This window comes from Homalodisca vitripennis, chromosome 2, assembly GCF_021130785.1.
Source record: "Homalodisca vitripennis isolate AUS2020 chromosome 2, UT_GWSS_2.1, whole genome shotgun sequence".
NCBI classification, from domain to species: domain Eukaryota; kingdom Metazoa; phylum Arthropoda; class Insecta; order Hemiptera; family Cicadellidae; genus Homalodisca; species Homalodisca vitripennis.
This window is the reverse complement of record NC_060208.1, coordinates 186,832,787-186,854,286: the sequence shown is the minus strand read 5'-3', so window position 1 is coordinate 186,854,286 and position 21,500 is coordinate 186,832,787. Positions and strand designations below refer to the sequence as shown.

At 31.4% G+C, this 21,500-nt stretch overlaps 1 protein-coding gene across 3 annotated transcripts in view; it reads right to left on the bottom strand.

The window, feature by feature from the left end:
- Positions 1–1,154: 1,154 nt before the first annotated feature.
- The window catches only part of LOC124355146 (zinc finger protein 532-like), a 33,228-nt gene continuing 12,882 nt past the window's right edge, over positions 1,155–21,500 (bottom strand). For 2 of the 3 annotated variants that reach the window (XM_046806124.1, XM_046806123.1), the window contains exons 3-6: positions 17,357–17,435; positions 12,003–12,123; positions 7,030–8,333; positions 1,155–3,982 (exon numbers count right to left, since the gene is read on the bottom strand). In XM_046806124.1, the coding sequence (XP_046662080.1) occupies positions 1,405–3,982; positions 7,030–8,333; positions 12,003–12,101 (3,981 nt within the window). In that variant the 5' untranslated portion in view covers positions 12,102–12,123; positions 17,357–17,435 and the 3' untranslated portion in view covers positions 1,155–1,404. The remainder of the gene's footprint in view (positions 3,983–7,029; positions 8,334–12,002; positions 12,124–17,356; positions 17,436–21,500) is intronic. The other variant, XM_046806125.1, reaches the window with a different exon arrangement.

The following is a 21,500-nucleotide window of genomic DNA, read 5'->3' as shown; positions in this document are numbered from 1 at the left end:
ACACTTTTATTAAAGTTTTTTTTAATGATGACTGTTTTTTTAATGTCAAAATGACATGAGAGCTATTAAGTGTGCGGAGTGTTTTGACTCATGAAGTTTTGTAATTTCTTATAAGAGCTCTATGAATTCCTTAAACATGATTTAGGGATTTATGTGATAATTTGCTATTGTTGGTAGACCTGATGATACCACGAAATTGGTGAGACTGTAATTTCTTATAAAAACTAGAGTTTTCCTCATAATGATTCAAGGATGGATATAATGAGTAGCTATTGTTGGTAGAGATAGTGAGTGTTACCTCATGATACCATACAATTGTTAGACTGTAATTTCTTAAAACAACTAGTGTATTCTTAATAATGCTGGCCACGATGACTTAGGAATGCTGGTAAATGGTAAATGTGTATTTTCACTGCTTCTGTGAAGCTGGTGTAGTTGTAATTACTGTGGTAACCTATACAGTGACTTCCGAACAACAACACCTGTAGTTGGACAGTCTATCTACTTGCATAAACTACTCACACTGTGGTCAGCTACTTTTTGATGCATGAATAAGTTATTTTAAAATGTTATTATTGAGATTGAGATAATGATAAAATACACTTGTCATTGTGAGAAAATATATTATAAGTTATGTGTGGCTATGAGTTTAAATGCTAGGGTAATTCTTTTACTATCTAGAAACTACCACTTGTTAGAAAATAAAGTATCAACAGATCATTGACCGGAAAACAAAAATGTTTGTATGAAGAAAATAAGTAATAACTCCCTACAAAAATATCTTCGTAATATTTTGTATTAAACATTAATACTCTAAACATAAACCATATAGTTAAATAAACTAGTGTTAATATCTCACATACACGACAACAATGACATTTATTTAAAAAAATAATTTGATAACAATAAAAATTTAAAACTGTTACATAAAATCAATTAACTGACACCCACAAAAATAGTTATAAATCATTAATTTTAAAACTGTGGAACTAAAACCACAACTTAAACTGCCACAAATCATAAAATATTATTCATTAAACAAAATCATAATAAATAGACAATAAAAAATACTAAACATTTTCATTGCAAAATTTATATATTGTCGAATTTTAGCTACACAAGGAGTGGGTTCAACTAAAAATAAATGAAAACCATTTAAAAATAAAACACTATAACAATATATTTTACAAGTAAACTTATAATGCTAATTTTTACAACAAAATAAAGAAAAATTGGTAAATGGTAGTAATACACTATTCAAATGGAGTGGCCTTAACTTATAGAATTATATACAATATGAAATTTTATTTTTAAACTTTAATCCTTACATTTTTTTAAAATATAGGCCTGATTGCAAAATGAAATAAACGTAAATTAGGCTTTAAATGAAAGTCCACAAGCTGCTTAAGGTGACTTGCTCAAACTGTTCATAAATGCCATTCCATGAGTTCTGAAATGTTTTTCTAATGAAGATCCAGAATCAAAAATTTCATTGCAAACTCGACACTGATTATCATCTACATCCTCTTCCAAAGACACAACCTTCTGTGGTAGACTTGAGCTGTTCTTACGGGTGTAACTGTCAACGTCTTTTATACCATGATGCATTTGTAGGTGCCTTTCCAAAGAAGGCAAAACCACAAAACAAAGACCACATTCAAAACACTGAAACGTATTGGGGTCTGTTCTATGTGTAGTAATATGTTTAAGGAATGTTTCTCTAGTGTCAGCAACAAACTCACATTTTGAACAGACCAACTCATTTGGCGACTTTGAAGTAATTACCTGACCTTGTATATGAGTCTGACCAGCTGCGCCAAACTTTTCTTTGTTGGTTTTCTTCCTGCTTTTCTTCCTAACTGGTGCGGTATCTGAGAACAATTCCATAGAACTTTCACTCTCAGGTGAATAATCTTTTGATATGTTATCAACACTTGTTCTTGCCTTTTTGTGGGACATTTTCACTTCATCACAGCTGGCAGATCTTTTGATTGTTTTCTGTGCACTTCTTTTTCTTTTTATTGGATTGAAAATATGATTTTTTTGTGAATTACTGACATATGTTTTGGTTACATTTCTGTTATTTAATTGTAAATGATTACTGTTTACAGCAGAGTCAATGTCAAGGGGTTTAACACATTGTTTGCAGCAAAGTGATTGATCATTGAGATCAATATTAGGAAGCAAGACAACAGAATTCTTCTTACAAACAATGCACAGCTCCTCTCTCTTCTCCTTAACCGTGAATTCTTGAGAACATTCCCAATCTTCTAGGCTTAGAGGATCTTTCTCAGCTGCTGACCCATTAAAATTTATTTCAGGATATTTTCTGATTATTTCAGGTTCATCTTCAAGTTCTGAATTTGAATCTGACACATTTTTGGTTGGCATAGATTTAACTGACCGTGGTTTCTTTCCTTCCTTTTGCTCTTTATCCTTCTTCTCCTTGAGCTGATGAATAATGAAAGCCATTTTATTTGCAAATACAACAGAACACAAAGGACACTTATAGCCATAAATCAAAACATTATTGTTCTTAGTATGTTCTTGCACGTGTTCGACAAACTTATCCATAGGAACAAGCTTTTTTGGGCACATCGAACACTGCCTGTAATCCATTCGAAGGTCCATTTCATCTGGATGACTGGTTTGTATGTGTTTATCCAAAGATGGACTGTTGAAAAAGGCTACGGGGCATAATTTGCATTTAAAAATACAACGAGAATGGATGGATGAGATGTGATGACCTAAGACACCGACTGAAGGAAAGTGTGCTTTGCAAGAAACACACAAGTAGCGTACACATTTTGCCAGGTGACCACAAGAAAATTTCAAGTGTGCATGTACTTCTTCCCAAGAATCAAAATCTTTCCCACAGTCTGGGCATTTGTACGGTTCCATTTTCATGTGAATGCGCAGATGTATCTTCAGGGCACATTTTGTTGCCAAAATCAGATGGCAAACTTTGCAAGCCAAATCAGGGTTTAGTGGGCGATTGTTACCATTCAAATGTTTGCTAATGTTCAGACATGCTACACCACATTCGGAGCAATTACGTTTAACTTTTTGAGAGCCAGGCAAAATCTTTTTATCTTTAGTCTTGTTTATTGAGCTTTTCTCATTTCCGATTTTTTCAATAATACTATTTTCAGTATTGCTCATATCATTTTCAATAGTTACGCTTTCAATGTCAATATCTTCTTCTTCTTCTTCATTATTGTTTATCACACTGTTATTTTTGTTATCATTTAAACTAATTTCAAGCTTTCTAAATTCTGGTTCTCCCACATTTGGTGAAATGGAATTTATGTGCTTGTTGCTGTACTGCTTGGGATGTGCTGTTTTTGGCAATTTATTACAGAGTAAAATCACACTTTTAGGCCCTGATTTATTCAAAAAAGGAGATTGGTCCATAGTGGGTCTCTTGAGATTTTGCATGACTGATAGTTTTGGTGTTTTGGGAACTAATGTTGTGAACATAGGTTTTGTTGCTTGTGATATAGGGGCAAGAGCACTGATGGGTCTGTTAAGTATTATTGAAGATGGAGTCTGTATACAGACACTTTTCGACTGTCCAGCCAAAGCAGTTACTTTTTTACTGGTAGAACTCAGATTACTGACAGTAGACACCATTTGGTTTTCATTCAGAAAATTATCAACACCAAGGGTGTTTGATACAATTTCCTGTAGTTGCCCATTTTTACTGTTTCTTTGAAGAATATATGAGTTATTTGGTTGGTCATTTGTAAATTCTTCAAATGAAGTAGAAGCTAACCCACTATCGACCATCTCTTTTGCAATAGGGTTGAATGTAATGCAGGTGGTGTCAATATGTTTTAATGAAGTATTATGGCGTCGTAAATGTTTCAATAAGACACATCTGTTGTAAAATTCAAGCTCAGTTTTGCAGATGCGACACCAGTAGCGAATACTGACACTGCGTCGAGCCAGATGATGAGTTAAACTCGATTGCAATGAAAATCTACAACAAATTAAAAATATTAGACAAAATAGGTCACTAGTTGTGAGATACAGCTTAAAATATGTAAACCTATTGTAATTTATATTTTCAAATGTAAAAACTAATTTCAAACTCATTATTGATGAGAAAAGCAAGCTGGGGGCTGTCCTTCATCATTATACATGGTCAGTTTTTATCACTCTCCAATTCATTGCTGGTAATCAAAAATATCTTTTGATGTGAAAATAAACTTTGGCTGCCAACTTGAAAAACAATAATTTTTTAAACAACTTCAAACTGGCATCCGCTGTATATGCAGCATCAGAAGTGAGCCTATGTAGGCAATGCTGTATATGTAATGCAAAGCAGACGTTTGAGAAGTTTACTATTTTATCATACTTTGGATATTCAATCCATTCCATCGAAGAACAAATGTCCTAATAATCAAAGTTTCTCTTGATTCTCCAAAACCTTTTGATACTCAGATTAAGCGTAAGAATATTGCGGTGCCACACACAAATTAAAGGACTACTCCTGACACTCTATTTAATACTGTCCATTACTATTGGACTTTCATTACTTTAGTCATTTATCAAAATATAAAAATGTCAGTTATTGGCTAATTTATAATGATCAGTTGATAATAATCAAACTTAAAGTAAAGTAAAGATGCCTTATTTTACAACGCGAAGTTAGGGCTAAGAAGCCCTTTCTAACACTTAATCTGGGGACCAACGGCTTAAGGGTGACTTCCGAACCATCACCAACGGCCGGGCAGGTGGGTTGCTTGCAAGGACAGGGTCGCTCAGCGGTCACCCATCCAAGCAGCAGCCACGCTCAACATTGCTTGATCTGGTTATCTTGCGATAACTGTTGCACCCGCTACACAGCGCCATTGGCAACTTAGGTTGAACATATGATGTTAAGTATACTTTTACCACACAACAGAACCACACACATTTTTTAAGAAGTCTGTTAGTGATCATGTTTAGATTCTATCACAAATATTTTAAGAAAATTGTCTGTACTTAAATTAACCCAGCAACTGGATCTCGAATATAATTTTCTACCTTTCAAAAACATTCAGAAGAAACTAATTTAGTATAAGGAAAACATTGAAAGAAACCAAACAAACATTGATTATGCAAACTTAATACAAACTTAAAACACACAATTTTTGGCAACTATTCTTTCTCTGGCTCTTTTTATGTTGTAAAAGTTAATCATGAATAGACTTATTTAGAGAACAAATTGAAGTTTTATCTAATAAAATCTGTGTTCAGACCAAACACCTTTAAGAACAATTAGAGAAATATTTACTAGTTCTCAAGTTGCGCAACAAAACAGTATGTAAATGTATATCTAGCCTGATAGACACATCCAGTGCTATCATTATTGAATTATAATTAATTGATTCACAGGATTAAATTACTGATTGAATTTAAACCTCGGTATGTTGTCAGTGGATTAACTGGAGCATACTAATCCCTTTAAACCTGGAAGTGCCTAACAAAAATTCTAATGTGTGCATTGATTTTTGTAGGTTTTACAGGACTCCTTTGTGGATTTTACAAAAAATCTTGATTTATTATATTTTTAAGTAAAAATAAATATATTGTTTACAGCACATATTGTATTTAGTTTTTGACATGTGAAAAAAATATTACAAAAAAGTATCTGCATAATGATAAAATATACGATATTTCAAAAGTCTGAAATAGCCAAATTGTAGGAAATTTAGTTGTGAACACAAAAATATATATTGTTATGGGGTTCAGAAATAGAAATAGAAATGGAAACCATTTGTATGTATAAAGACAAAAAGTCAGAGGCAAACTTTTGCCCACTTTCACTTAATAAGCAACACAACGAAATAACCATGCAAAATTGATTCGTGCAAATTAATGTGTATTTCTATCTTTTTTTGAAGTTAGCTGATGTAAAACAGTGTGTAAGTTTTTACTAAAAAAAAAAGATATAACACTTCAACTTCAGACTCAACAAAGTCAGCTATGTCAGATTCCATTAGAATGTCATGAATATCACTTGATCTACAAGGATCATTCTGGGGTATTATACAGGGTGTCCTGTAACTCTCTGGACAAAATTATATATATATATATATATATATATATATATTATTGCTCAGGTCATGACAAACGTATTTCACCATATGAACATGGGTCTCCGATGCTCAGTTTCCCCTACATTGAGAGTTGCCGTTTATTCAGTTTTTGTATTGTTGGCTATTCACTGAGGACCTCAATATGGGCCATGTCTTGTCACAGTAAATTTGCTCTAATTCAGTTATTTATTATCCGATTTAAATAAATTTGGTGTCATTCGATTTGAGATAATATCCTCTAAAAACTGTTATTCATGTAATTCTTGAGAAAAAATGCTGGTTTTTAAGATATTCAAAGTTTAAAAGTTTTAATGGCCGCCATTTTGAAAATATCAAAGATAATTTCATGAAAATTGTTTCAGTAATTGGCTTTGTTATAAACATTTGAATCAAATTTGGTACTATTAAACTTATTAGTTTTTAAGATATTAATTTTTAAATAAAAAAACATATACAGACAGACAGATGGGAAACTGTCTGAGCAATAATGTGGTATAGCTTTGTCCAGAGAGTTACTGTACACCCTATATAATCAACTGTATATGATAAAACTTTGCTCATTTCGAATAGAAAGCTTCTGAACAAAGAACAAAATTAAAACAACAATCTCCTTTAACAACAAAATTACATCTAGGAAAACCACACAGATTGCCGACTAGAAACAGGATAAAACAAAATCAAAGACCATTACTATTAAAAACAACTCATAGACTTTTAGTTGATGTATAATTTAAAGGTATTTGATTGGTAATAATGCTTTTAGTGGTAAAATACGAATCGATCCTATCGGGGTTGATCGCACTTTAGAGGTTTAAAGATTGACAGCAGATGGGTCGATCAATGCTTCTAGGGTTAATACTTATTTAGTACACAAAGGGTTATCACCTGGGGTATTAGTGAAGTACTGTCCTCATTTATTTGTAAAAATATTTTAACCACTTACTTGTCGCAACATTCCAGGCAGTTGTAAGTGACTCCTGTCGATGTATCTAGGGGAACATATGGCTTCTTTAATTTCTTGAACAATAACCCTTTGACTATAGAGTCCAAGCATTGTACTTGAGTGTACTGATGGATAGCCCTTGATGGATTACTCTGTAAAATTGGAGGCTTCTCAAGTTTAGGTGCGATGGATAGAACCCTGGTGGGTTTAGACAGAACTGGTTTGTTTTGCACATTCAGTTTGGTCACATTAGTCAAAGCTGCTAATGATGCAAGCTGTACAGGTCCATTTTTTACTTGAGAAGTCAACATAAATCTCACATTTTTGTTTTTGGGCTGATTGCTGTTAATGACGACTGGAAGTGCTGTCTGATTCCTGACATAAACACAATTCATCTTCTGACCTTTACTGTTGACAAATGTATGATGTGGTACAGCGATTTTGCTTATTTGTATTGTTGTCGGAACTTGATCTTTATCTCTGATAGAAATCTCAGAAACTGTGTTGTTTGCAGTGACACTTGTTTTGTTATTTGTTTCACTGTTGATTTTTTGGACCGGAGGTACACATTCTTTATTAATAATTTGACTGTTTTCATTGTGGTTAGAAAAGTTGTTGAACGCATCTGTTGAGATCTGTGCAATGCTTTTCACTGCTATTTTTGGTGAACAGACTTGTGTAGGTTTTTCAATATTAGAATCCGATTCTTTCTGTTTGTTTAAAGTAAATCCTACTTCAGCCATCAAATTATTCTTGATCACAGACTTTAGCTCATCATCTGTAAGTTCAACTTCTGACATATCATCATCTGAAAACTTATCATTCTCACTGTCACATAGATCAATCGACTCTATGAGATTTGTATTGCTGTCAGCTGGTTTGTCAGATAAAATCTTCTTTAATATTGGCAAAGTCTTGTCAATCACTTTATCATTGTTTTGAACTGTAGTTACTGTGGCATCAGACGTAGAGTTTAAGTTTTTATCGGCACAATCCACTACACTGTTTGCTGACGTACTCATTTTCTTCACATTTTTATCTACAGCCACATCTGAGGTTGTGTTAGTTGTAACAGATTCAACATCCACTCTTTTGCTCTTGTCCAAACCGGTTTCAATAACCAAAACACTCATTTCTGAGTCATTGTAATCTGATGTTCCAGGATTCATCACAACTCTACTGGATGAAATATTTTGATGGACCTTAGTTTTACTTGTATTGCTGGTATTTTCTACCACAGGATCATCATGAATGTCCATAGCTTCTTCTTGAGAACTAAGATCTTCTTCACTTTCAATGCCATCCTGAAAAAATGAAGTATTATTAACTTTTGTTTTAACTGTATATATGAATTTGTTATTAATTCACTAAATAGATAGACATAAAATAAATATGTTACAAAGGATGTTTGCTAAAACATAGTACTCTTTAATCCTTTAAGGAATAAACACTAATTTATTGCTACTATAACATTGTTTAATTTATAGTGCTTTTAACCCTTAGAACACCGTAGATGAATATATTCTATAATAATAAATATGTCTGCTAGTTTCACTGGTTCTTAACTCTTCAACACATTATTTCATTTTTACCAAACAACTAAAAATGGTCCATTAAATGTACCATTCATCGCATTTTTGGCATAGTATACTTATACTAGCAATGTTTCTATTAAGACTACTTTTTAGTCCGACAAAAATTAATGATATGAAATGAATATTGGAAATGCTTTTTTTAAACCTGGAAAACAGCACCCCTTAGTATTGGTTGTTAACACTGAATTGAAGATGCAACTTTACTATTTCATCTGTGTATAATTAATATAATTGTGTCAGATATTGAAGTATCAAGTCAAGATACTATAAAATACCATTTAGATAATAACTGAATCAAGTGATCATGGAGCAAAGCAAAATTTAAACAAATGACAATTTGTAGTGCAATGTGGAAACATTGTTGTAACTTAAGGTCTTGTTCATTTTTGTTCTAAATGGTGCGTATTAAACATGTGCATCGAATACTCATGCATTATATGTGTGCAACTGAATGTGATCTTATTGATTTATGTTTTTATTTGATATTTTGTGTTATTAGGTCACAAAAATCGTCACAAGATAACACTAAAAAAATACCAATAAGTTATTTTAAATAAATTCAATTTTAAATCATACTGCATGAATTGAAATTAATACTGTAATACTTAAAATTATTACACAATATGGCCAATCTGTATTGTAAGGTAATCATAGGACAAATTAGAAGTAATAACCAAGTTAGCTACCTGTAAGTAATATATGTTTCAAATTCTTTTATCTAAAATCTTTAATCATTTACAAGTACAAAAATTGTGATATTTATTGATAGTTTAGTATAAAGCAGCTTTAATCAACACTCAGTTACATGTCATGAAGTAATTACTATAGTCGGTTAAAAGCAAATAAATTGCGATTTCGTTGGGCAACCGAAATCATGTAACCGTGACCAAACTAATGCTGTGTTGACCGAAATGATGCTTCGGTAATTGAACTGATCAGAATCACCCAGTTTTTCAACATTTAAGAATATAATTAAAGATTTTCAGGCAATATAAAAATTAATCAAATTTATAATATGAAATTTACTGCATAAAATTTTCATACATAAATCTAATACAATCTAATTTTTAATATTTGTAATATAGGAATTTAATTATCAGCTGCATTAGTTTTGGTGTGATTTGAAATATTAATGTTTGAAAAGGATAAAAATATCAAGTGGATTTATTTTTAACAAAACATATTTTAAAATAATAAACTAAAATCGAACTGTTAACATAGATAAGTCTGGCAGACCAGCATCAGTCAATAAGATAATAATTATATTTTACTGGTGAAATTCAGCTATTATTATTATCACATTAGCTTATCATGATCCAGCCTACTTGCGAATTTAATAGATTTTAACCCTTAAAAAGTGTGGCATATGTCCGTACCATCAGAACTGCGCTAAATGCGGCATATGGGAATATCCGTTTTGCCTTATTTTAGTTTATTGTGTATATTATGTCATGAAAATGCTGCGAATGTATAGGAAGGCGTACATGGTTTTTGACCAGAATTGTGTGTCCAATTTGTAAATAGGATTGCATGTCACGTGACAGAACAATAAAAGACCAGTGCTATTAACAACATTTTGTCTTATGATACAAGGTGTGGCATGTGGATATAACAGTACGGCGTAACCATGTGCACGTTTGTTTATTTGTTACTTCTTCTTTCAAGAAATAGAAAATAAATTTAACTTTGCCAAACCATACATTTTTATATCTCTAAATGCATGCTAACTGAATCGAGGCCAAATTTTTTTCAGTGCTTAAAAGGTTAAGTCCTAGCATTTAATTCTGTACTAAAGACAAAATATATAATTGGAGAGGTTAAAAAACTTAACTACATTATTATGTATTTGATGTATTTATGATGTAGTATGTATTAGATTTATGAAAATATGCAATACTAGGCTATATGAAAATATACATCAACACTATGTTTTTAATTAAGTGTATTTGGCCAATGCCAGGGTCTAGAGGTGATTCTGTACTGTTAATAGATCCAATTCGGTTTGTTCTCTTACACCAAGAAAATGAAAAAAAAAAAAAAAACTAGATGCTGCAAACATTGATTGAGACCTGATTCCAAGCCAGGAAAAGAGAAGTTCTCATTTCAAGAAGAGTGAAGTTCATGCTCCATGTCTTATCATCATGGCCACTGCACCACTTATTTTAATTTGGAAAAATAAATCTATCTGGCATCACCAAATTTTCTGATCACTAGGACACCTTGAACAATCAATTTCATGGAACTGCTTTGCAGATCAAATAATGCTGCACTGTATGCAAATAATCCTGCAATGTGTGTGCCGTGTGGCTTTGGACCTCTTATAACTTGCTGTGGAATCAAATTTTGTTATATTTTCTTACCTTGTGATATTAGGAAGCTAGTTAAAAAAAAACTGTAAACCAAATTGAAATTTTTCCAATAATACCTCGGAAAAACAATTGTAGAATTTTGAAATTAAGAATAATGTAACCACTTTTAAAATATTTCCTCAAATCATTCACGGAAATGTGTTTTTATTAGTAATTAGCATAAATCACTACTGGAAGCATCAGGAAATTTATAAATTATATTGATATTTAACCATTTTATAAAATAAATACTGCCAAGAAACTGAATGACCAGGATTCTGTCAATTTGGTCCTGTAAGCAATATTAGGTCCCGTTACAGAATTTAGTGAAACCGCTATGTTTTCCTGATACTGCATAAATAATAATGATCACTATTACATGTTATACTTCCCATTTTAGTTTAGTGATAAAACAATAATAATGGAAATTTTACTTGAACGTTGACAACCGAATAGACAAAGAATTATAGTACTGTAAGTTTGTTAGATTTATTGTAAAAATTTCTGTTAATCTTCATTTATCCTTCACAACAGTAGGTAATCATGACTACTTTAAACATTATAAGTTAAATTGGACACTGATGATGGCTTAATTCAGAAACACGTGATTACAACATAAAATGTTTCCTATTTTTGATATTAATTACTGAAGTAGTTTCCTGTAAAATCTGCTGATTTGTTGGCTGGGCTTTTAGTGCAGTTATTAAACTCTCACTCTTATGCAAGTGAGCACCTAAGGTCAGTGTAATTTTACCAATAAAAACGCTTTTACATGCATTTAAGCGATACAATTTTTATGAAATAAAAATCTTAGGTTAATTAAAACCTTAATTTAATTCCAATATTTTAAATATAACAATGGCTGAACTGAGTTATAACATAATATTTAATATGACTTTTAATAAGGTTAATATCTTATTTAATTTAAAACTCAGGGTGGAAATGAAAAATAAGAATACACTATTATTATATTTTATTTTCTAACTTTGGGGACTTAAATTCTCTGTCAAAGTGATTAAGAATGACATACCTGGTATGCGAATTGTTCAGTCATTGCAGCATCAAACATGTCCTCTGTGAGTACGTAGGAATTCTCTTCCACTGGAACACTGGCCATTGTTTCGCACATTACTGCTGCTCGACTTAAGATTCTACAATCAAAGTGAAATAATGAAAGGAAATACCTTTTCTTATTTAATTTTTAAAATAACAATAAAATAATCTCAATGACTTTTAAGTGCTCTGAAATATAAATACAGTAAAGTGGTGAGAGTGAAAATCATTACATTACCAAGTATTTTCTTAAGACATTGATAGACTTGGTAAGAAAGATTCAAGTGCAATATTTTCTAAAATGAACAGCCGAAGCTTTATAGGGAATGCTAGTCAGCTGAGCCTCCGCTTTTAACGTGGGGCTAACGGTTAAACTTTGTTATAAGTAGAAACTCATCTCAGATTCATAAATGTTTCACTTCGGAAACTTAGATTTTAGTCTTAAACTTCAAAAGTTTTAAACTTTACCCCCATGATAACTGCGGAGCCTCAGATGAGTGGCTGGCTGTTGATTATCATGCACTCTTAAGAGAACTTTTAAAACAATTACAATAAGGTTAAACTTGGATTGATCTAAAAAGCCTTTATACAGTATTCTCGCTCAAAAATAATAATAAGTAAGAGTTAATGTATATTTTTCACTGAACACCATCTGCAAAAACTCTGTGTAGAGACCAAATTTAATTTTAATGTTTTACATTACATATTTAATTTACAGAAATATTTAACTTTTTGAAAATTATTTATTTGAAACAATTTAAGTATAAACTATATTAAAATGAACAAATAATATTTAAAAAATGCAATGGTCTTAAATTTTCTGTAAATTAAACATGTATACATACTGTAGAGCCATAAACTGAGAGCAGAAATCAAAATTCTCAGGATTAAAATTTCTATATTAGTAACTAACTTTTTTAACCCTTTTAGTGCCAAATGTACCGTTTACTGGAAATTCGAAAACTACGTCTAAAATGCCAACGTCCGGTTAAATGGACACCACGAGAAAGATCATTAAAAATTAAACATTTTATTTATCAACACAGACAAACTCTCTCAAGACTAGAGTTTACTATTTCTCTTGTGGATGAGCTTTCAAGACAGTGACTTTTAGAGAACAAGAATCTAGACCAAATGTTGCTGACCTAACAAATGTAACACCGAGGCATTCCACCAGAGATCCCGGAGGGGATAAGAATCCTGACATTTTGAAAATATTCCTAATGATAGGGAGAACTGCTGTACTTGTAGTGTAGAAAGGCTGGGGGGAACAGAAGAAAATCAACATATACATGCATAAAATGCAAAAAGAGTTTGTATCCCAAGTGTTTTCCTTTTCACCACTGCTAAGTTTTTGGATTTTTTATAAACATTTCCCCACTATAAAAAGCTAGATAACTCTCAGAATGTATAATTGACAGTTTAGTTTTACTTGTGTGTTTGTTAATTTATCTATACTTTCCTTTAACTTTATATTTTGTGTAAAATCATAAACTGTTTTTAAAACTTCAAAAATTGTGCCAGTTGTTAGCTTTATTAAAAATGCCATGGTACACACTATAACTGAACTCGATGTAATACGACATGTGACTGGACTGTGCGGGGGATCTGCCCCTGGACGTGACGGTATCTCGGCCACTACGTTAAGAGATAACATTCATGTATTTTCGAAACCTCTTCTGCAATTAATTAATTTAAGTCCTTCTTCTGGGATTTTTCAAGTTATTTTTAAAATTGCAAAAGTAATTCCTTTGCATAAAGGTGAGAGCTTTTTAGATAAAAATAATTTCCGTCCAATTAGCCTTTTGAGTGTATTCTCTAAGATTCTTGAACGAGTGGTTAAAGAACAACTTGTAAATTATCTTTATAATAATCAAATCCTGTGTGACTGCCAGTATGGTTTCAGAGAGGACAGGAATATTTCTGATGCTCTGTTCGATGTCAATAGGCAAATTAATGACGCAACATCCAACAACTTACGTGTTATTCTAATATTTCTTGATCTAAGAAAAGCGTTTGATAGCATCGATAGAAATAAGTTGATTCTAAAATTAGAGTATATTGGAGTAAATGGTAATGCGCTTTCTTGGTTCACAAGCTACCTCACGGATAGGCTACAGACCGTGTCTATCTGTGGGACTGAGAGTGATGCGCTTCCTGTGGACTACGGAGTGGTCCAGGGGAGTACGTTGGGCCCAATTCTGTTTTTGATTTACATAAACAATATTTCTAAATTAAATCTGAACGGCAAACCTGTTTTATTTGCCGATGATAGCCTTATTTTAATTAAGGGCAACGATTGGGTTGATGCTCGTTCAAAAGCACTATATGACCTTATGGTCCTAAAGAATTGGTTTGATCAAAATGTTCTTTCACTAAACACCTCGAAAACTAAATTTATGCCCATTTCTCTCAGGGAGTCTACAGACTATTCCCTGGACGGACTGGTTGTTCACAGTTGTGGCAGTTATAATAATGTATTTTGCTCTTGTGAAAGTATTGAAAATGTCTCGTCTTATAAATATCTGGGCGTTATCTTTGATAAAACGTTTGAAATGGTCTTGTCATATTGAATATGTGAAGAGAAGAACAAGGAAATACATATTTGCATTCAAACAATTAAGGGAAATATTAAATGAAAAGGAAATTAAACTTGCCTATTTCGCCTACGCCCAGTCATTGTTTTCATTCGGAATAATAGCCTGGGGCGGAGCGTACAAAACACTTCTGCAGCCACTGCAGGTGGTTCAGAACGCAATTTTAAAGGCCGGGTATAAAAAAAGTAGGAGATATCATGCTGATACCTTATACAAAGAAACCGCTATTCTGTCAATCCGTAAAATTTCCATAAAAACAATCCTCATCCATATTTATAACAACTTTACAACAATCTTCTCAACAACTTCACACTCTCATAATACTCGATATGCACGGAATATTGGTGTCGTCCCAATGCAAATTAGTAAATCCATATCATCAACTAACTCTTTCTATATATCCCATCTTCTATTTAGAAATCTTTGTCGATATTTTCCTGATCACCACATTTTTGATTCACCATCGGTATTTATGTGTAAAAAACGTTCAAATGAATGGTTGTCTCTTATCAGTATTGACGAGGCTGAATCAATTATTACGGCTGAATACAGACGGGACTACTTCTAACATTGCCCCCCCCCTCCTTATCTAACCCTCCTTATCTAACCTGTTACTCCACTACCGACAATTATGAATGGATTCATGGTAGCTCGTAGTATAATTTATATATTTAACTTTACTGCTTCACTTTAATCCTCTCAACCAACTACTGTATATAAGTGAATACTCTGTCGTTCTTCTTGATTCTGGGAATACACCATCCTAAATTTTAATACTTTTAATTATCCGCTAAGATTGACATTAGTACAATATTCCATGAAGTGTGTGTGTGTGTGTGTGTGTGTGGGCGCGCGTGACGAGCGCACCACGTAGTTCAAATGATTTATATTGAATAAAGACAGCAAATTACAATCCGTCCACGGTTTCATGGCAGCAACTCGAGCCTACGCACAGGCTTTCTACAGGCCCATGTAGGCTTATTTCCTAGGTCACTAATATTTTTTATTAATGAGTTCAACTTCTTAAAATAAATTAACTGTTACTACTAACGAATGTACAACTAGTTATATAAATAGATTCCTTAATTGTATATTATTAAATAACTTATAATTACTGCTTAATTTTTACATTGTTACTCTTTGTTTATGTTTTAAGGAGTTTAAGTTTTAGTTTGTACACTATTTCATGTACCGAAATTGGAAATAAATTATGATTCAATTCAATTATGATTCAATTCAATTCAATTTTATTTTTGAAAATTTTACCATTAAATTTTAACAGTGTGTTCATAATTTAGTAAACTTTACAGTGAATTTAATGAATAGACCCAGCTATTTTTTTGATCACCAAAAGGAGGTCTAACTAAAAAGAAAAAAAATCTTTAGGTAAAAAAAACATTAAATTTGCGTAACAAATAACAGATACAAAAAGGGATAGAAACCCTGTAGCACTAGCAGGTACACACTTGTAATAAATACTTGGCACTGGTAGAGCACAACTTGATAAATACCTATGGCACTAAAAGGGTCAATGATAAAATTTTTGGGTAAAACTCCAGTGGTTTTAATTTCTAGTTACCAAGTGTGACAAATAACACAAGCAATGGCTTGGTTGAGTTTAATTTGAATTTACAGAGATACTGAGAAGTACAAGAACGAGATAATTAAGTTTCAAATGATGCTTTTATAAAAATGAATCTTTGAACTTTCATATAAGATTTATGATTGGCCTATTACGTTTTATGCTCCCTTCTCAAGAACATGGTCCGCCATGAATTATTATAACATTTCAAATATGATTCCGGTAATTTGCATATATCACATAATGGAACAAGAACAATGATATGAGAGAATTTAACATGTTCTGTGTTCTTAAAATATCATTACAAAATGCAGCAGAAAGGAGTTGGGACGTTCCAGATCATCATCAGTATGTTGTTACAATTATTTGATATATTTTTGTGTTTGTTAATTAAGGTATCCAAGTAATAATGTGATGTAATAAACAATGTATATAAACAGTATCAGGATAAATTTACAAAAAAAGTTGTACATAATTTAAAAACATTAAACGTCTCAGTAAAACTCTATTCAAATGGATACAATGTATGTGGATTCCCATCATAGTTTGAAGAAGTAAATGTATTGCATGTTATATTTTCAGTAAAATAAATATTTTTTGTAATATACTGATTTAAAAAAATGAAAAATTTGGTAAATAAACTTAAGTTTTTGAAGAAAATATGATTAAAATAAAATACAACTTAAATGTAGAACATTTGCCATGATTATTTGTAGCAGTATTTTATTACACATAATGATGGCATGTGTACCTCAAACATTGTCAATAGTGAACATATTGATTGACACTTCTAGTTCATTGATTATAAAATAGTCAAAAATCAATTTTTGCAAAATGAAGGCAAGTGTACCTCAAACATTATCAATAGTGAACAGAGTGATTGACATTTCTAGTTTATTGATTCTGAGTATAGTCAAGAATCAATTTTTTATTACTTCTGACTAGCTAACACAAAGATGCCAACAATCTGGATAAAGACTCAACCACGTGTTCTCTATGAGAAACTCGAAATGCTAATACCGTGTAAAAGTGCACACGCTATATTGTTAAAAAGGAGAAAATATAATTGTTTACAACACAAGCGCATTGGCAAGTCAATCAATTATTTCTGAAACACAACTGTCACTACTAAGAATTTGAATTATGCTATACCTTTGTTAAAAGTTCTTTCCTCAAACTTCACAGCAGATTTAAAGCACTGCTCTGAATTTCATATTGTGCATCTTATGAACTGAAAAAGAACACAAAATATGAATTATACTTACAAAACTGACATATTCTATAACCTCTAAAGATGAACTAACATTTTAAAAACAATATCCAAATACATTAATAGTATCAGAGCTTGTTTCCTAATTTAAGAGTATTCTGTTGAAAAGTAATGTAGATACCAGTAGATTATTCATTTCATTCCAGACCAATTTTAACTTTCCTCTTATAAAGTCTTTAAAGAACTTTATGCAAAAAGACTTTAAAAGTACTGTAGACTAAGCACTATTAAATTACTATAACATATCTTACAACCGTTTATTTTTAGACTAACGGTGCCGTCAACAAACAATAGTCTAACTGACTTTCAGTTTTCATATTAGCACAGTGAAAAACACTTACAAGTAAATAGGACTACAGATAAACATAGTTCTTGAGATAAAACTATAAATCTATACAAACAACCAGTTTTAAGATCTATCTGATTCGAATTCAAGCAAATACAAAGATAAATTAAAAACTTCAGAATATCATGTCACATACACAAGATTTACCATTCATAAACCTTAAATCTACCCTAACTTTACTGGAACAGCTGATCTAGCAATTGTTGATTTGAAGGAACTTCTACCAAACACATTACTCTGACCATATTATTATTAATTCTCTGACCATATTCCAAACTCATTATATAAAAAGTAATTCCCAATAAATTTCAGGAGAATTTCTCAGTATTTCAAAATTAGAATATAAATCAATACATGCATAGGAAAGTGTGAATTTGTTTTATTGTACAGCTTGAATATTTGACAAGATTTTATGTAGATAAAATTGTAATACAAGTACAATGAATGTATGAGAATCTAATGAAATAAAACAAAAGAGTACTTAGTGGATTCAAAGATTACTTTTTGTAAATAATTTTATAGCCTGGAACATGAAAAATGTCTAATGGCTATAATGGACTAACTTCTACGTTCAAGTAAATAGGCACCAAAAAACTTTTATTACCAAATTACCTAAGACCTAAATGAAGTATACTATAGGTAAATAAATTGTACCAGAAAAGGAAATCTTATTTGTTATATGAAAATAATTCCCAAAAAGCCTGAAGAAGGATTTATTTCATGAATGGTTGGGTCATTTTGAAATTATCAGAACTGAAACATGTTTAAAGTCAATTTTTAAAGGTTTAATTAAATTTGTAAAAAAGTTAATTGATATGATGTTTCCTATCCCTGGAGCCAACAAATAAACCGACATCACGGTTTTCAATCCCAGTCTAGTTGGTAAATATCTGAATCTGCATAAAGTTGATTACTTATAAGACCTGACTAAACCTGGTGTAATAATAACCAATATCAGGTTTTTCAACCCCCAATATAAATGGTAAGATCTGAATCTGTTATAAATATTGTTTAAATATGATTGGTCTCCTAACCCTAGAGGCCAAAATAATATCCGACATCAGGTTTTTCTATATCCCCACCAGTTCTAGATGGGTAATATCTGTATCTGCATATGTTGGTTATATAATAACTCTAAACCTAGGAGTAACAAATAACTGAGATATCAGGCTTTTTAAACCCCATTCTAGATGGTAAGAATCTGAATTCTGTATAAAAAATTGTCTATAAAGATGTCTCTAACCCTAGAGCCAAAAAATAAACCGATCTCAGGCTTTTTAAACCCCCAATTCTAGAATGGTAAGATTCTGAATCTGTATAAAGGTTGTTATATCAATTGTATACAAATTTAAATACAGGCTTTTTTAAACATATTTTTTATGTTTCTATTACATTCTTAAAAACTATGGTAAAAAAGTATCAGTGTTAATGTTATAAATGGATGTTAACTTTATGTTGATAATAAACTCTACTGATCATTTTTAATGTTTGGCATGAATATTCTCTTTATGCGTTTGTGTAATCTGTCAAGTTTTATATATTTCTATTTCTGCCATTACGATCAACCAGTTTGGACACTGTGATTAATCATTTTACTCCAATTTAACCTCAGCTGTGATAAATTTCACACCAATCAGGAGTATTTCTTATTTATTCGTTTGTGTTGGTGGTTATTTGATAAAATCTTCACAGACTGATTATCACAATAATGATGGTTTTAGTAAAACAGCACACACCGCAAATTCTTTGACCATCATTTATGCAATCGTTCAATGAATTTGAGATAATGTGGCTGGCCTGAATTGAACAGATGCAAACCAATCTTTTATTAAAAACATCAAAATACTTTTTTAAATAATTGTTTATTTTATTTAGTTTATTTTGTTTTAATGAATTTTATTTGTGATATTATTATTAGGTCTAAAAAATCAAATTTATTTGTCGCAAGTGTGGTATAAATCAATTGGATCTTAGAGATTTCACTTTATTAAGTTCAGGATCTGTGTCTGTGTTATATAGTTTTACATTTAGTAAGATAATTAACTATTAACCTGTTTTAATTTTACACAAAATTTAAAAGAGCAAGCTAGTTAGCTGCCGGTCTACACATCTGAGGCTCCACTTTTAACATGAGGCTACTGTTTTAAATTGCATTAACAAATTGGAATTTTGTCACTGGTAATGTACAATTTTTTGCTAAAGAAAACTTAGATTCTGGACTACTCAATGCTAATACACTGTTAAAAAACTACTGTAATTTATTGTCTGATTAATACTAATTTGTTTTATAATTTATACTCAATTATTGATTTTTTTTTTATGGAAAAAATCAATACTGAATATATAGATACTATAGCATTTAGAGTCCACTCATTGACTGCCAACTTTGCTAAAAAACATTTTCGTAAACTCACAATTTTGAAGTAACACTAATTCTTTCCGTTTAGTCCTTATTCTTGTCCTTAGGATTTACACATTGTTTGGTCTCAATCAAAAGAGGTGTTAAGGTTCAGTCTGTTTACCCTCGCGACCAATAAGTGAAGGACTTGTACAGTATATGAGCTTGATACTCAGCCAAACAAACCTATTCCTGATGGTCATCAGGAAGCTTGGGTATTGAAGACTAAAATACACTAGAGAGAAGCATGGATTACTGTATCGATTTTAGAGGTAATAGGTGGTTCACGATTGGCAAAAAAATGCTAAATCAGTGTGTAAAAAAGAAGTGATTACAATATATAAACATTTTCTATGACATGGTATCTAGAAATTCTTCATATTACAATCCCTGCATTTTATTTGTTCCACCAAATCAAATTTCAATTATTAAGGAGGGAAAAATCACTGGATAAATTGGTTTCAATATTCAATTGATATAGAACTGCTCTTACTTAAGGTCAGTATTAATAATGATTAAGGGCAAGGGATAATTGGTCACAACATATTTTTTCATAAAAAACCTACTCATTTTTGTTTCATCCTGATATTTCAAATAAACTTTAAAAACTGTAAAACTCTAAAAAAAAAGGAAAGAATGATGTATGGGTTATGGTAGATTTACCGTTAAGGAACCATTTCATATTTATTGAAAGTAAAAATTTCTCCAGAAAAATAAAATTTATGGAAGTAGTTTTCATAAAGGCATATTTACAAACAAATTCTTTCCAATTCATACTAAATCATTTGGCGAGAGTAATCTTATGTTTTTAAATGAAATGTAGATTTTGCTGCTGTTTAACACTTTCAACTCATGGTGAGGTCAAAAATTCGCATTAGTACCAACAGTTGGCTAGCAGCCACATTTAGTTTTCATTTCGCGTTTTCTATAAGAACCAATTTGCTTTTTCTTGTAATTAATGAGAGGATTAAACAGCAGCTGAAAAATTTGAAAGTCATATTATATTTAGGTAATTACACGACGGCCCCTACATTTGGGGCTGCAGTTACAGAGGCCACATTGAAACGTATTATTAAGGTAACTTGCAACCAAATGACATTTTAAAAACCAAATATACATTATTTTTACAGTATATTGTTTATTATTAATCGATAGTAATTCTAAATCAAGACACAAGCCAGTCCCATGCACATTCAGATAAATGTTTCTGGAGACCGCTTTTTGAGGGAAGGGCCTTTTTGGAAAGGGCCTAGAATTCAAAATTAGATTCTTCAACCAGTAC